Here is a 17,927-nt window from a genome sequence, read left to right on the forward strand (position 1 = left end):
ACCCTCTAAAGTGAAAAACAACATATTCTCATTTCCCCTCCAGGCCTTTACCATCGAACCCCATTTTCCCTCCCTCCCTCCTTCCTAGAGCTCATGTGTGTCACTCACCCTTGCATTTCTGCTTCATGGCCCATATGGTGCAGTTGTAACACTCGTTTATTAATGCCTGTATTTGATTATTGGATTCACTAAATGTAAAATACACCTAACACAATAAAAATCATCCTAGTTCATTCACAGGAATTCATACATAATATATCTTTCTGACCAGCGTGCGAGAAAAGTTCTGAAAAACATTTGTATATCATATGGCCAGACACTGAGATACTGAAGCAGCAAACAATGAACACAACAGAAATTATGTCATTTTGGAAAACACTAATTTTTTAATTAATTTATTTTTTATTGAAAGATAAACAGTATTTTTCTTATGGGTCCACAGTTCTGTTTTGAATCTTGATGGCTCTGCAGTGAGCTTTTCACTTCCAAAACTGTATCCTCGTTGTATAAGACCATGCCAAGGTCCCATCCAGAGAAATTTAATTGCAGGTGATTTGGTGGAAGTTTTTCCTGATAATCCTTGGGAACCATATCACTTTTTCTAATTCTTTCTTAAGATTTTTCTAGAGGATTTCCCTGGTTTTCCAGTGGCTGAGACTCTGCACTCCCGAGGAGGGGTCCCAATTTCAATCCTGGGTTGGGGACCTAGATTGTGCATGCCACAACGAAGAACTGCTGCAGTGAAATAAATGAATAAAAAATGATTTTCTAATATTCCACAAACATAATGAATAATAACCCTGATAAGGGGACTCATTTAATATAAATCTGTACTCCAATGATCCCAAGGAGATCTGAAGTGTGTAGCTGTAGGCCTAGAAACACTAGATGCAGTATTCACTTGCTGATGGGAGGAGCCTTGGCCTCGGGGTGTCCTGAAGCTGGTGTCAGCCCATAGGTAGGTCGGGCCAAATTCTAGGGCCAATGACTGAGCAGCCCAAAGTATCCCTGGGGTCCTGGGGATGGCACCAGCCATGAACTGAGAATTTCCAGGTGTATCACCTGGATTTAGAAAAGGCAGAGGAACCAGAGATCAAATTGCCAACATCTATCGGATAATAGAAAAAGTGAAAGTGTTAGTCGCTCAGTCATGGGTAACTCTTTCTGCCTCCATAGACTGTAGCCACCAGGCTCCTCTATCCACTGGAGTTTCCAGGCAAGAACACTGGAGTAGGTTGCCATTTCCTTCTCCAGGGAATCTTCCCAATTGAGGGATCAAACCCAAATCTCCCACACTGCAGACAAATTCTTTACCATCTGAGCCATCAAGAAGATAGAAAAAGCAAGGGAATTAAAAAAAAAAAAAAAAGCTTCTATTTCTGCATCATTGACTACACTACAGCCTTTGAATGTGTGGATCACAATAAAGTGTGGAAAATTCTTAAAGTGATGAGACTACCAGACCACCTTAACTGCCTCCTGAGGAATCTGTATACAGGTTCAAGAAGCAACAGTTAGAACTGGACATGGAACAATGGACTGGTTCAAAGTTGGAAAAGAGTAAGTCAAGGCTGTATAGTGTCACCATGATTTTCTAATTTCTGTGCAGAATACATCAGGTGAAATGCCAGGCTAGATGAATCACAGACTGGAATCAAGATTGCCAGGAAAAATAACAATAAAAACAGATATGCATATGACATTACTCTAATGGCAGAAAGTGACGAAGAAGTAAAGAGCCTCTTGGTGAAGGTGAAAGAAGAGACTGGAAAAGCTGGCTTAAAACTCAGCATTCAAAAATCTAAGACTGTGGCATCTTGTCCCATCACTGTGGCAAATAGATGGGAAAACAATGAAAACCGTGAGAGACTTTATTTTCTTGGGCTCCAAAATCACTGTGAACAGTGACTGCAGCCATGAAATTAAAAGATGCTTGCTCCTTGGAAGAAAAGCTTTAACAAACCTATACAGCACATTAAAAAGCAGAGGTGTCACTTTGTCAACAAAGGTCAGTCTTGTCAAAACTATGCTTTCTCCAGTAGTCATGTACAGATGTTAGATTTGGACCATAAAGAAGGCTGAGCACCAAAGAATTGATGCTTTTGAACTGTGCTGCTGGAGAAAACACTTGAGAGTCCTTTAGACTGTAAGATTAAGCCAGTCATTCCTAAAGGGAATCAACACTGAATGTTCATTAGAAGGACTGGTGCTGAAGCTGAAGACCCAATGCTTTGGCCACCTGATCCGAAGAGCCAAGTCATGGGTAAAGACCCTGAGCTGGGAAAGAGAGAAGGCAAAAGGAGAAGGAAGTCACAAAGGATGGAGATGGTTAGTTAGCGTCACCGACTCAATGGACATGAATTTGAGCAAAATCTAGGAGATAGTAGAGGACAGAGGAGCCTACCATGCTATAGACCGTGGGGTCAAAAAGAATCAGATTTGACTTAGCAACTGAACAACTCTAAGCCCTGTGATTGTGTCACCTCAATGTCATTTCAGCAAAAGGTTTGCTTAGGAAAGTTTATGCTATTGCAGAGACCATAGTTTTCACTTCCTGTAAACCCAGTGATTATTTCAGAATGTCATCTCTTAGAAGGGAGTGGTAAGGTACTCAAGGTTGCAAAAAGCAACAGCATAATACCCTTTAGTTATAAAATATATGAATATTAATAGACCACACTCCGGATGCTTAGGCACTTAAATGCTAACATGTCTAATTGGTAGGATTATAGGTGATTGGTTCTTATAAATAATTTCAAGTGATAAATGTGTCATTTTAGGGCAGCCATCTGGACTCATCTGTTTATTTGTTTTGTTGATTATATTAGTCAGCTAGGCTTGCCATAACAAAATACTGTAGACTAGATGGCATAAACAACAGAAGTTCATTTTCTCACAGTTCTGGAGGATGGAAATCTGAGAATGAAGTAGTAGTGTCAGTTTCTGGTGAAAGTTCTCTTTCTGTCTTGCTAGTGGTCATCTTCTTGTTGGGTCCTCACATGTAGGGGAAAGATCTGGTATCTCTCCTCTTCCGTATGGCCACAGTCCTATCCAAGTATGCCCCTGCTCCCATCTCAATTAATTACCTAAATACCCTATCTCCAGCTCCAGTCACACTTGGGGTTAGGGCTTCAACATATTAATTTTTTGGAGGGGAGCCAATTCGGTTCATAGCACCTGTGCTCACCACAAACACCAAAAATACTTGGTTCATAAAACAGTGAATTCTGTTCAGGACAAGAACCAGGCCAGAAGTTCTGTGCTGCAGCTCCTTATCAGGTATTAGATATCTGAGCTGATGCCCAATGAAAGAAGTGATGTGCTTAGCAAAGCGGGTGTTAGCAAGAGCCTCTTGCCTCTCCCCATCCAACCCCAGCCTTTCACGTCCCCTGGCTTTAGCTGAAAAGCACTTTCCAAGAAGCAAGAAGAGTCCCCCTAAAATTCTAGCCCTTACACACCTTAGAAGATCAAATCAGACCCTTTGTTTTCATTTCTTCATTTCTGAGACAAGGGGGCTAGTGCACATGACCTCTTCTCCCAAGGCTCTCTATCTCTATGATTCCAACTTCCAGGAAGAGCACTTAGTATCCATGTAGGAGGGCACACATGTTGAATAATATCCTGCAAACTGAGAAGGAATTTGACACCAAAAAAACAGAGGGAGCAATGCCATAAAGTGCAATTATGAAGTTCACTGTGGGTAACTTACATAAAGGAACAAAGGAGAGAGTGGACAGATAATCCAGAGACATTCACAGCTGCACTGCACACTGACCTCCAAAAAGGGTACAAGAGAATTCACAGGGGCCAAAGCTAAAAGTAGAATCTGATTACCAAGACAGAAGCACAGGTGCAGCGACTGGAATCGGGGTTCCTCCCCTCAGGGGTTTCCTGACCATTAGCTATCTATGTCAGCAAAATCCATTCTTGCAGGTTTCATATCAGATGAAGGCAAGGGCAAAAGTTGACAGGGTACTCATCTGGCTTGGACTCACTTCTTGTAAATTAGGCTAAAGCTCAATCATGTGAAAAGAGGGGAGCTTAGGACTGTGCGAATTAAGATGGAATTGACAAAATGGAGTTGATGTGGTTCAGCCACACAATCCCCAAGTCAGGACCCACGTGATCTGGACAGAAGCGGCCTCTCCCGTGTGCCAAATCTGCTACAATAGCTTTCCTGCACTCATTTTATTTTGCTGAAAAGTACCCTTGTGTACTTTCATTCCTTAGAAGACCACCAGAAATGAACCACAGGAGCCCATACTAAACCTATTGGTCGTATTTATTATTTTACTGCTTCATTAGAAATGAAAAAAAAAAATTGTGAGAAGGTGCGAAACCATGGAACCTAAGGATTATGAAGCAATAGAGGGAATCATTGTAGAAAGTTAAAAGCAGCTTATCTTATGGGAGTTCAAAGACTAGACACAAAGATCATCAATTGTGAGATTATTGACAGCATCTGCCTGCTGGAATTTATGCACCAATGGAACTGTCAAGATGCGGGGACTTTGGCTACCCCTGACCTCTTAGCCAGGGGCTATGGGTGAAAAGACATCAGAAGATACCTAAAATCTCTACAAAGATTTGCCAAAAGCAAAACACTCAAGCAATGCTGGAATTTGCTCTTGCAAGGAGGTCCCCATTTTGCATTTCAGCACACTCTTTCTCCTGCTGAATAGCTGGGGGAAAAAACAAATACACACACACACACACACACACACACAAATTATTATGAGGATATTTTCCCAAGATTAAGTTCAATTTCTTCCAAAAGAGCTCATTGCCAAATCACTGGGGTCTGCCATAAGAAAGAAAGTGTTAGTTGCTCAGCCATCTTCAACTCTGCAATCCCATGACCTGTAGCTCTCCAGGCTCTTCTGTCCATGGGATTTCCCAGGCAAGAATACTGGAGTGAATTGCCATTTCCTTCTCCAGGGGACGTTCCCAAACCAGGGATCGAACCTGAGTCTCCCCATTGCAGGCGGATTCTTTACTGTCTGAGCCACCGGGGAGGCTGCCATACCTTCTTTAAATTTAGAATGCCAAGGCACTAACCACAAATCCTCAGTGAGGTATGTGTGTGTGCAATGTAATGAACAAAACGTTTGTTAGACTCAACTGTAGTTTTTTTTTTTTTTCCCCATTTGAGAGGTAGATATATGCTATTTTCATTTTTTCCACAGGTTGCTCTGAGACTGTGGGACAACCGAAGCATTTTCTTCAGAATTATCTATCACTATACAATTAGAAAGGAATGCCTTTTCAGACAATCTTGACTAACTTTGAAACTTTCAGATAAAACTATATGACAAAACGTTTCTCTTGGCTTGGAGTTTCTCCAGCAGGCTATAAGTGAGGAGGGCCAAACTGATCCCCTGATCCCTGGGAAACTTGAGTATACCCAGTATCTAAACTGATTATCTCACCTTATCCTGTCGTTAGGTAGAGAAGGCCAAAGCCATAGTTTGCATGGCTCGTTAGGGATGAGATAAAAGACCCAAAACACTAGATGCAGAAAAATGACAAATAGCCAAAATTGGACAAAACTCTTATAGTTCTAATGTTATGTCCAATATTTTGAGATTGGTTTTAATGTGATTCTTAGTAATATTCCAACAAAAAATCAGTTTTTATATTCCCTCATTACTACTAAGGCCTATATTTTAAAATTAATTAATTTATTTTAACTGGAGGCTAATTACTTTACAATATTGTAGTAGTTTTTGCCATACATCGACATGAATCAGCCATGAGTGTACATGTGTTCCCCATCCTGAACGCCCCCTCCCACCTCCCTTCCCATCTCATCCCAATAGCAGCCATTCTAACCAGCATGAGATGGTACCTCATTGTGGTTTTGATTTGCATTTTCTGATAATGAGTGATGTTGAGCATCTTTTCATGTGTTTGTTAGCCATCTGTATGTCTTCTTTGGAGAAATGTCTGCTTAGTTATCTGGCCCATTTTTTGATTGGGTCGTTAATTTTTCTGGTATTGAGCTGCATGGGCTGCTTGTATATTTTTCAGATTAATTCTTTGTCAGTTGCTTCATTTGCCATTATCTTCTCCCATTCTGAAGGCTGTCTTTTCATCTTGCTTATAGTTTCCTTCATTGTGCAAAAGCTTTTAAGTTTAACTAGGCCCCATTTGTTTATTTTTACTTTTATTTCCATTATTCTGGGAGGTGCATCATAGAGGATCCTTCTGTGATTTACGTCAGAGAGTGTTTTGCCTATGTTTTCCTCTAGGAGTTTTATAGTTTCTGGTCTTACATTTAGATCTTTAATCCATTTTGAGTTTATTATTATTTTCTTTTTCTTTTTTAATATAAATTTATTTATTTTAATTGAAGGCTAATTACTTTACAATATTCTATTGGTTTTGCCATACATCAACATGAATCTGCCACGGGTATACACGTGTTCCCCATCCTGAACCCCCTCCCACCTCCCTTCCCATACCATCCCTCTGGGTCATCCCAGTGCACCAGCCCCGAGCATTCTGTATCATGCATCAAACCTGGACTGGCGATTCGTTTCACATATGATATATACATGTTTCAATGCCATTCTCCCAAATCATCCCACCCTCGCCCTCTCCCACAGAGTCCAAAAGACTGTTCTATACATCTGTGTCCCTTTTGCTGTCTTGCATACAGGGTTATCGTTACCATCTTTCTAAATTCCGTATATATGCGTTAGTATACTGTATTGGTGTTTTCCTGTCTGCCTTACTTCACTCTGTATAATCGGCTCCAGTTTCATCCACTTCATTAGAACTGATTCAAATATATTCTTTTTAATGGCTGAGTAATACTCCATTGTGTATATGTACCACAGCTTTATTATCCATTCGTCTGCTGATGGACATCTAGGTTGCTTCCATGTCCTGGCTATTATAAACAGTGCTTAGATGAACACTGGGGTGCACGTGTCTCTTTCAATTCTGGTTTCCTCAGTGTGTATGCCCAGCAGTGGGAGTTTATCTTTTGTATGGTGTTAGAAAGTGTTCTAGTTTCATTCTTTTACAGGGGATTGACCAGTTTTCCCAGCATCACTTGTTAAAGAGATTATCTTTTCTCCATTGTATATTCTTGCCTCCTTTGTCAAAGATAACGTGTCCATAGGTGCATGGATTTATCTCTGGGCTTTCTATTTTGTTCCATTGATCTATATTTCTGTCTTTGTGCCAGTACCATACTGTCTTGATGACTGTGGCTTTGTAGTATATCCTGGAGTCAGGCAGGTTGATTCCTCCAGGTCCATTCTTCTTTCTCAAGATTGCTTTGGCTATTCGAGGTTTTTTGTATTTCCATACAAATTGTGAAATTATTTGTTCTAGTTCTGTGAAAATACCATTTTTATAGAATAATACCATAGAAAATAGAAAAATATCATTTTCTCAAATAGTAACTTGATAGGGTTTTCACTGAATCTATAGATTGCTTTGGGTAGTATGCGCATTTTCACTATTCTCCTGATCCATGAACATGGTATATTTCTCCATCTATTTGAGTCCTCTTTGATTTCTTTCATCAGTGTGTGATAGTTTTCTATATATAGGTCTTTCACTTCCTTAGGTAGATTTATTTCTAAGTATTTTATTCTTTTCATTGCAATGGTTAATTGAATTGTTTCTCTAATTTCTCTTTGTTTTCTCATTGTTAGTGTATAGGAATGCAGGCCTATTTTGCAACCACTACTTATATAATCTAAGTAAAAAGGCAACTATTTGCTATTTTCTGATGACTCTTCTAAGATCTTAGAAGACATGACTCTTCTAAGATCTGTTGCTGTTTGCCTTTTGAAAATCAGCAGGTAAAATACATATTGACATTAAATATGACAATTTTGACTCTTACTCCTTAGTATGATAATAGTTCTACCAGGGCAGTTTTTTAAATATTTCTTTTCTATCTTTTGGTCAACATGAGTGATAAGTCAGACTTGTCTGAAGTAGAGAAGTCTGACAGGCCCAAACTGAAGAAAACTAATACCAAAAAAAAAAAAAAAGCCTTCTTCCCTCAAAGGTAAGTAAGTCATGGGGAGTTTCTATTTGAGACAAACAATGGTGAAAATTAATAGGTTTGGTAAATACATGCTTCTAGTAATTTTTCCCACAAAGTAAACAATAGGGTACCAATTATTTACTGTAACAATTATTTAATGTCCAATTAACTCTTTGTGACCACATGGACACCAGGCTCCGCCGTCCATGGGATTTTCTAGGCAAGAGTACTGGAGTGGGTTGCCCTTTCCTTCGCCATGGAATCTTCCCGACCCAGGGATCGAACCCAGGTCTCCCGCATTGTAGACAGACACTTTACCGTCAGAGCCACCAGGGGAGTTTGGCTGACTGGGGGTTAAACGTCGGGGAGGGGCGCATCAGGAGTTGGGAAGTGGGACGTCCAGTATCACGTGACATGGGCTGCCATAGTAACACGCCTCCCTGCCTTGCATCCAATCAGATATGGACAGTGTCTGTGACGTCAGGGAAAGCAGGGCCTATACATTCAGCCAACGGCCTTCAACCCCCTCGCTGGTCTTCTGCGCTGAGCTATGGAGAATGGCGGCTCTGTCGTGTCCCAACCATCCCCTGACGGCTATGAGGAAGACGTGATCACCAAAGAAACTGGCACCTCCGAAACTGAGCCCTCTGAAACGGAGATGGCGAAAGCGGAGACCTCCAAACCAGAGCCGTGTGATGCGGAACCAAAAAAGGCAAAGCAGAAGACAGCTAATGGCCGCCGTCGCCGTCGCCGGCACCGCCATAACGACAATTTCTCACGTTTTGCTACCTATTTCCCTAGGGTGCTGAGGCAAATACATAAAGGCATGAGTCTTTCCCGCGACTCCGTGAACATCCTGGATTCGTTTGTGAAAGATATGTTTGAGCGGATAGCCGAAGAGGCCGGGTGCCTGGCCCGCAACAACAAGCGCCGCACCATCACGCACGAAGACATCGAGGCAGCTGTGCGTCTTCTGTTGCCTGGGGACCTCTGCAAGTATGCCATAAACGCGGCCACCAAGTCGCTCATCGGATACCACACCTGCAGATGAACTGCCTCAGGACTGTCTGACCATCGCAAACCAGACTTAAGGGTTCTCCCCTTAGGCCCTACATTTAATCTTTAAAACATTTCTACCCCAAAGAAAACATTAAAAACCTCGTTAACTTTGCTTCAATGTGTGTCGGTTGTGTCATTTGTTCCGTGGAAAATCGTGTACTTTTCGCAACTCGTCACTTTCATAAGTGGTTATTTCTGTTCATGGTTTCTCAGTAATTTTAGGGATCTTTATGGTCAAGATTCTTTCCCTACAAGTTTCGTTGGCCTTTTCCATTTGCATTCTCCCGTCTATATTTAGGTATCACCCAGAGATTTTTATATGGGGTATGCTATGCTATGCTATGCTATGCCAAGTCACTTCAGTCGTGTCCGACTCTGTGCGACCCCATAGACGGCAGCCCACCAGGCTCCCCGTCCCTGGGATTCTCCAGGCAAGAACGCTGGAGTGGGTTGCCATTTTCTTCTCCAATACACGAAAGTGAGAAGTGAAAGTGAAGTCGCTCAGTCGTGTCCGACTCTTAGCGGTATGAGGTATAGCAACCGATAAAAAACAGTGTGGTCTTCCCGGGTGGCTCAGCAGTAAAGAATCCGCCTGCAATGCAAGAGTCGCAGGAGGGGCAGGTTCCATCCCTGGGTCATAAAGATCCCCGGGAGGAGGGCATGGCAACCCTCTCCAGTATTCTTTCCTGGCAAATCCCCATGGAGAGAGGAGCCTGGTGGGCTACAGTCCATAGGGTCTGCAAAGAGTCGAGCCCCACTGAAGCAAGGTAGCACACAGGCACACAAAGAGCAGTGTGTGTGTGTATGTGTGCTCAGTCACTCAGTCACCTCCGACTCTTTCTGACCCCATGGACAGGAGCCCACCAGGCTCCTATCTCCTCGAAAATTTCCAAGCAAGAATACTGAACTGGGTTGTCATTTGCTACTCCAGGGGATCTTTCTGACCGAGGGATAGAAGCTGTGTCTCTTTCGTCTCCTGCATTGGCAGTCAGATTCTTTACCACTGCACCAGCAGTAGCAGATGTAAAAATCACATTTACCCATTCTATTCCTTCAATCCCAATTCACTTCCATGTGTAAAATAGGACTCAAACACAGTGTTAAATAAGAAAATTCTAAATTTCTGGAATCAAACACCATATCTTCTGAAATTACCTTATCCAGATTTCTCTGACCCTATTTTTTGTTTGCAACCTAGAACATTTTGCTTTAAAAAAAAAAAAAAAAAAAAACCCTGACTGAATTGCAAACTTGCAGGGATGATGGGATAGTCCAGTGACAGTGAACGTAGCCACAGTCTCCACAGTAGCAGCCAATGAGGGACTGGTAGCCCATGAGATAAAGCAATTGGCCAAACGTATGGTAGAGTGAGGAGGGCTGAACAAATAACAACCTTCCTGTGACACTCAGCCTAGAGATGGAGCGGGAGCGTGGGGTGATAGTTTCCCTGATGTTTTTCCATTCAAGCACCTGCTGTTAACCATGGCGATTTAAGTTCAGGCATCCATTTCTTGGGGCTTCCCAGGTGGTGCTAGTGGTAAAGAACCTGCCTTCTTATGTGGGAAACGTAAGAGCCATGGATTCAACCCCTGGATTGGGAAGATGCCCCGGAGAAAGGCATGGCACCCCACTCCAGTATTCTTACTGGAAAGTCCCATGGACAGAGGAGCCTAGCGGGTTACAATCCATAGGGTCTCAAAGAGTCAGACACGACTGAAGCGGCTTAGCATGCGCACATCCATTTCTTGGGTCTTCCCAGGTGGTGCCGGTAGTAAAGAACCTGCCTGCAATGCGGGAGACACAGGAGACCCAGGTTCTGTCCCTAGATGGAGAAGGTTCCCTGGAGGAGGGCATGGAAACCCACTCCAGTATTCTTTCCTGGATAATTCCCAGGGACAGAGGAGCCTGGTGGGCCACAGTTCATAGGGTCACAAAGAGTGGGACACAACTGAAGAGACTTAGCGCACATGCATGCATCCATTTCTTGTTGTGGGACATGTCTCTAGCTCCTTGCATCAAAATAAGGAGGAGGACGATGTTCAGCAATAAGAGAAATAAGATGACTCCTTCTTCTACCTCACGTATTTGACTGCTATTGCTTATGATAGTATTTACTGAATGTAATGTCCATGTGTTTTCTTCTTGGTGCATTGACATTTTTATTTCTACAAGTTTATTGCTGAATTTCAAAGTAGTTGGTGATTTCCCTATTCCTTTTATTTTTGTTTATTTTGAGATACTTTTTATTTTTTAATTAATTAATTTTTATTGAAGGATTATTGCTTTACAGAATTTTGCTGTTTTGGTCAAACCTCAACATGAAACAGCCTAGGGTACACATATATCCCCTCCCTTTTGGAACTCCCTGCCATCTCCCTCCGCATCCCACCCCTCTAGATTGATACAGAGCCCCTGTTTGAGTTTCCTGAGCCATACAGCAAATTCCCATTGGCTATCTATTTTACATATGGTAATGTAAATTTCCATGTTACTCTTTCCATGCATCTCACCCTCTCCTCCCCTTCCCCCTATCCATAATTCTATTCTCCTATTTCTTTTTTAAAAGATTGATTTCAAGCTTACTACATCCTTGGAGAGAGAGAAAGCACTCTGCGATTTCAGTCCTTTTTAATTTACAATGGTTTTCATTAGAACTTAATATTTCATTATATTTTAAATTATTCATTTTGAACTTTAAGCAACAAGGATATGCTGTACAGCACAGAGTAATATACCAATTATCTATTAATAAGTGTAAACAGAGTATAATATATAAAACAACTTCCAATTTGCCTTGATTCATGGACCTAACATTCCAGGTTCCTATGCAATATTGCTCTTTACAGCATCGGACTTTCCTTCCAGCTCAGAAGGAAAAAGTGCCCCCACAAATGCATCCATAGTCTGCTGTGATCCACATAGTCAAAGACTTCGGCATAGTCAATAAATAAAGCAGAAGTAGATTTTTTTCTGGACCTCTCTTACTTTTTTTTTTTTTTTTGGTCATTCCAAAGTCAGTTTATCTGAAAATGACAAATTATATGAAGTCTATGTTAATCTTTAACTAAATGTTCGTAAAACTTCCTAAGCTCAAATGATATGTCACAAAATAGTGTCAAAAACATGAAGATATAAATAAATTAAAACATTTGGATTATACTGTCAGTTTTAATTTTAATAAAATAGATAATTTCCTACTACATAGAGAGCAAGTCCATCCACTCATTGATAAAATTTTAGAAATATTTCCTATAAAAAGTTTAGTAGTTGATTGGGAATGAATCCGTTAGAACATGATGTCTATAGGTACAGTGTTCCCATCCTCACCCCCATTCTTACTAATTTTGAGAAAATTTAAAAATACAGAAAAGTACAAAAAATAAGACAAGATATCCATATACCACAATCCAGAATTAACCAGTATCTCAATATATTTTCTGCAGTCTTTTTTTTAAGAGAAATTGATGTTTATATATAAAACTGAAGTCTCCCTCTAACAGCCCCCTCCCCCACACGCATTCCCTTCCCTTCTCCACTCTTCACAGGCAACCACTATCAAGAGTTTGATCTGTATACTTCCAACCCATTTCAAAAACACTTAAAAAACATACATACATATATGTATCCATTACCAATATATAGCACTGAAATTCTGTGAGGAAGTTTTAATTCAAATTTACAAAAATGTCATCGTATTATGTCATTCTGCAACTTTCTTTCCCCCTCAACATGACTTTTGAGATCTTTCTAATACATATAGATCTCATTTATTACACTTTACAGATATACAGTATTCCATCGTTAAGTATTTTCCATTTTGTTCCTGATGGGAATTTGTTCCCAATTAATGAGTACTACAAATCATGCCACAGTAAATAGTCTGGTACATACTTTCCTGAGCATACAAACTCAGAGTAGAATTGCTAGATATTTTTCAATTTGCCATAAGGAATGTTTCCCATTCCCAAGGTCATAACCATTTTACTATATAGCTTTCTCATACTTCTGCTTTTAACTCAATCCCTTTATCTTTGTGTATAGTTCATGTTCTATCCCCCCACCCCCCAACCTTGGAGAACAAATTACCTCCAAAGCACTTTTTAAAATAGTCCCATTAGCTTCTCAGCTCCTGATGCCTTTTCTATATTATAAATTCTAATAAATGCATAGGTTTTTGCAGAATCTCTTCTGTTCTGCTAAATCAATACCATAGAAGTCTCTTTCTAATGCTTATAGCTTTGTTTTTATTACACTGGTGAAGATCTCCAGATTCATGCAGATGGCAATCATAAAAATGTTTTCCACTCCCAATTTTAGTGGAAATGCATCTTAAGTTTTCAGTATTACCTTTGCAGTATGGTTTTTATTGGATACAGGACTTCAATCATACAAATGTCTTTCTCTTCAAGATGAATTCTCTGGTGTCCTTTAAGTTTTTAGCTTTTGCTTCCCTCATTTGTGATGCCTTCCTTCATTATTTCTGATGTGTTGTAAGGTGTAAATTCTTGATGAACACCTTTCATGATATCCACAGGGTTTTAATGGGTATGAATTTTCTGGTGTCTAATGTGGTGTGACTTCTGGCTGAAAGCTTTCCCACATTCACTACACTGATAAGGCTTCTTACCTGTGTGTATTCTCAAATGTAGAGCAAGGGTTGAGAACTGTGAGAAAGCTTTCCCACACTCATTACAACCATAGGGTTTCTCACCTGTATGGCTTCTCACATGTACAGTAAGAGATGAACTTTGAGAGAAGGCTTTTCCACATACATTGCATTCATACGGCTTATCACCTGAATGAATTCTCACATGTACAATAAGTGATGTTCGCTGAGAGAAGGCTTTTCCACATTCATTACATTCATAAGGTTTCTCTCCAGTGTGAATATTTTGATGTTTTATGAGGTACTTCTTCTGACCGAAAGCTGTTCCACATTCATTACACTTGAAGGGTTTCTCTCCGATATGAATTTTCTCATGCTCAGTAAGGTTTGACTTGCCACTGAAGGTTTTCCCACACTCCTTACATATAAAGGGCTTCTCTCCTGTGTGAGTTCTCTGGTGTCTGATGAGGTTTGACTTCTGAATGAAAGCTTTCCCACAGTCCTTACACTCAAAAGGTTTTTCTCCAGTGTGAATTTTCTGATGGGTAAGAAGATTTTCCTTCTGGCTGAAGGATTTTCCACATTCGTTACATTCAAAAGCTTCTCTCCAGTATGGGTGTTCTGATGTTTAATGACATACTGCTTTTGGCTGAATGCTTTTCCACATTCATTACATTCAAAAGGTTTCTCTCTATTATGAAAATGCTCATGCTCAGTAAGAGTTGATTTGTGGCTGAAGATTTTCCCACATACCTTACAGGCAAAGGGGTTTTCCCCACTACAAATTCTCTGCTGACTGAGGTGTGACATCTGAATGGAAGCTTTCCCACATTCACAAGGTTTCTTTCTTGTATGAATTTTTTGATAAATGAAAATTTACTTTTAGCTGAAGGTATTTCCACATTTCTTACATGTGCTGGGCTTCTCTGTGTATGGCCTTTCGAATACAGAGTAAGAGATAAGGTTCAAGAGAAAACTTTATCATAATCAGTACATTCAGAGCTCTCTAACTCTAAATTTTCTAAAATATTCAGTGAAGATTTATAACCTTCACTGACTTCTCTCCAGTATGAATTTTCTTCTGCTCAATGAGATGTTATCTAGGTAAAGGCTTTTCAATATTCTTTAGAAGCACAGGATTTCTCTCCAGCCTGACTTCAACATTGAATGAGGTGCAACATACAAATGAAAGTTTTCCCACATTCAGTAAATTCATAGGTTTTCTCTCCAGTATGAATGCTCTGATATCATGTGGGATTCAAATTTTTAATGAAGGCATTTCCACACTGATTTTATACCCTTTTACAAAAAGGGTTATTATTACTACAAGGAGTAAGCTGTGGCAGATTTCCACACTATCTAAATTGATGATTCTTTCCTACACAACTAACTCTAAATTGTGTTTCAAACTCTAGGTTGAAAAAGTTGTTCCCTTAAAAGATAGTCTGATATCAGAGGAAGCACTTTTCCAATTTTCCTAGTCACTGCTTTTTTTCTGTCTGTACTTTATTGAAGCTGGATGCAACTTGTCTCCCAAGTCTTGTTGTCAGTCTATCCGTTCATCATCTTCTCAAGCTTCTTCTGAACAAACTTCCTTTCCACTTCTTTCTCCACCATCCAGAGTTCGTCTTCGTGCTTCAACAGAGGATCACATCCAGCCTGATCAGTTCACAACCTGCTACTGGAGAAATGACACAGCACTAGAATGTTAATGCTGGAGCCAAAGTTCTCTCCTAGAACTCGGCTGAGCCCTGGGGCCTCCCGGCCTTCTGAAGGATGAGGACGGTGCACAAGGAAATGACCCTCCTATTTTCGCGCCACGTGGACCCAGGGGCCGGACTCTCTCTTACTTTTTTGATGATCCAACAGATGTTGACAATATGACCTCTTGTTCCTCTGCCTTTTCTAAATCTACCTTGGTAACGCATTCCTGACTCATAGGAAGAAAAACTGATGTTTTGAAGCAGCAACTATTAGCAACATAGACATTAAGGCGTTTTCTGAAGTCACGCTTTTCAAATGGTTCACATTTGTTTCTCAGAGAAGGCACCTGGATCTGCACAGAGTTTCCACTTCTGAATTTTTTTTCCCAGTGGATATTCCAATTTCTAATTGCTGAAACAGTAAGGTATGCACTGGATTTCATGGTTGATTTTAATGTAGCTTGCATAATAAGCTCCTTTTCCTCTTCAAAATCCTTAATTTTCAACATTACAAAATAATAATAAGAAATGAACTCCTTGAGGGGGCTTATTGCCTAAATTCTTTTTCTATTGATCTCAAAGAGAGGTCTGGAGGTGATACTGGCCCCATTCATGTTTGCAATAGTCCATTAACTCTCTCTGGAATCAAATCTTGCCCCCATTTTACTCTTCAGGAGGTGGTGCTCTGTCTGAGGTATAATAATTTGTTTTTGATCTCTGTGAAGAATGCTGCTGCTGCTGCTAAGTCGCTTCCGTCATGTCCAACTCTGTGTGACCCCATACACGGCAGCCCACCAGGCTCCCGCGTCCCTGGGATTCTCCAGGCAAGAACACTGGCTGCGAAGAATGAGCACTGAAATTTTTGAATTTTGTAGTTTATATCACTTTTATCTCATTGTTTGCATAACAGAGATATCCTCCACACATGTCATCATCCTAGTCAAAAGGGTTACTTACAGCTTATTTTAAATATTCAAATGAAATATTTCACAATAGGATGTAATAATGAGCTTCAAAGAAAATCATAATAAATTGTAAAGGATTGAAATTCCACAGATTGTTCTCTCTCAACGGATGGCATAAGCTAGAAACTTGTTTATCAAGGAAACTAATAGAAAATCAGCAACACCATTAAAATTCATCACTCCATATATAGGAAATTTACACAAATGAAATTAAAATAAAAATCTTCCTGGACCACAAAGAAAAGGGAATGGACAAGAAAAGCCGTGAACTTCAACATGAAGCTGGCCATTCAAACATTTTGAGGTAAAAGGAGATACTGTAGGTTTTATTGCTGATAATTCTCCTCTACATTGCTGTAAGGGCCTGAAGACATGACCCGCTCTGCATTCATGTCCTTAAATCTCCATAGCTAAATATAAATAAAGAACCAAAAAGAACTGGCCAAGTACCACAGTTCCTTCCCCCTTAATCTCCAGCCTGATTTTCATAGAAAGGCTATTATCTCTTGAGCTCTGGTCACTCAACCACACTTTGAGTCAACAGCTGTGACTCACAGGCTGCCAGTCCCCGACTGGCTGTACCAGTGGAGATAGATGTTTGAAATGCCTTCCATGGACACTCCCTAATGGACACAAAATTGCAGGTCATGAAAGTTATTGTTTTAAAGATCAAAAGATTCTCTGTTAGAAGATAAGTAACTAGATACATCTGTATGAATTTTTTTCTTTTTAATTTATTATTTTATTGAAGGATAATTGCTTTCCAGAATTTTGTTGCTGTCTGTCAAACCCCAACATGAATCAGCCATGGGTTTACATATATCCTCTCCCTTTTGAACCCCGGTCCCACCTCCTTCCCCATCCCACCCCTCTAGGTTGATTGTTTGAGTTTCCTGAGCCATACAGTAAATTCCCATTGCCTATGATAGTGGAAACAGTGGCTGACTTTATTTTTCTGCACTCCAAAATCACTGCAGATGGTGACTGCGGCCGTGAAATTAAAAGACACTTGCTCCTTGGGAGGAAATTTATGACCAACCTAGACAGCATATTAAAAAGCAGAGACATTACTTTGCCAACAAACGTCCGTCTAGTCAAGGCTATGGTTTTTCCAGTGGTCATGAATGGATGTGAGAGTTGGACTGTGAAGAAAGCTGAGCACCGAAGAATTGATGCTTTTGAACTGTGGTGTTGGAGAAGACTCTTGAGAGTCCCTTGGACTCCAAGGAGATCCAACCAGTCCATTCTAAAGGACATCAGTCCTGGGTGTTCTTTGGAAGGAATGATGCTAAAGCTGAAACTCCAGTACTTTGGCCACAACATGCAAAGAGTTGACTCATTGGAAAAGACTCTGATGCTGGGAGGGATTGGGGGCAGGAGGAGAAGGGGATGACAGAGGATGAGATGGCTGGATGGCATCACCGACTCGATGGACGTGAGTCTGAGTGAACTCTGGGAGTTGGTGATGGACGGGGAGGCCTGGCGTGCTGGGATTCATGGGGTCGCAAAGAGTCGGACATGACTGAGCGACTGAACTGAACTGAACTGAATGTTACATTAGGCTTCCCTGGTGGATCAGAAGG

The 17,927-nt window shown here is 40.7% G+C and overlaps 1 protein-coding gene and 1 pseudogene across 1 annotated transcript; one reads left to right on the plus strand and one right to left on the minus strand.

Moving 5' to 3' along the window:
* The first annotated feature begins 8,561 nt into the window (after window positions 1-8,561).
* Window positions 8,562-9,062, plus strand: LOC133242586 (late histone H2B.L4-like). Its single transcript, XM_061408769.1, has one exon. It carries the CDS (start codon window positions 8,562-8,564, stop codon window positions 9,060-9,062), a length of 501 nt encoding a protein of 166 aa, XP_061264753.1.
* A 3,156-nt stretch (window positions 9,063-12,218) lies between these two features.
* LOC133242989 (zinc finger protein OZF-like) lies at window positions 12,219-15,511 on the minus strand (annotated as a pseudogene).
* Window positions 15,512-17,927: the final 2,416 nt, after the last annotated feature.

Source organism: Bos javanicus, chromosome X (genome assembly GCF_032452875.1).
Source record: "Bos javanicus breed banteng chromosome X, ARS-OSU_banteng_1.0, whole genome shotgun sequence".
Lineage (NCBI taxonomy): Eukaryota > Metazoa > Chordata > Mammalia > Artiodactyla > Bovidae > Bos > Bos javanicus.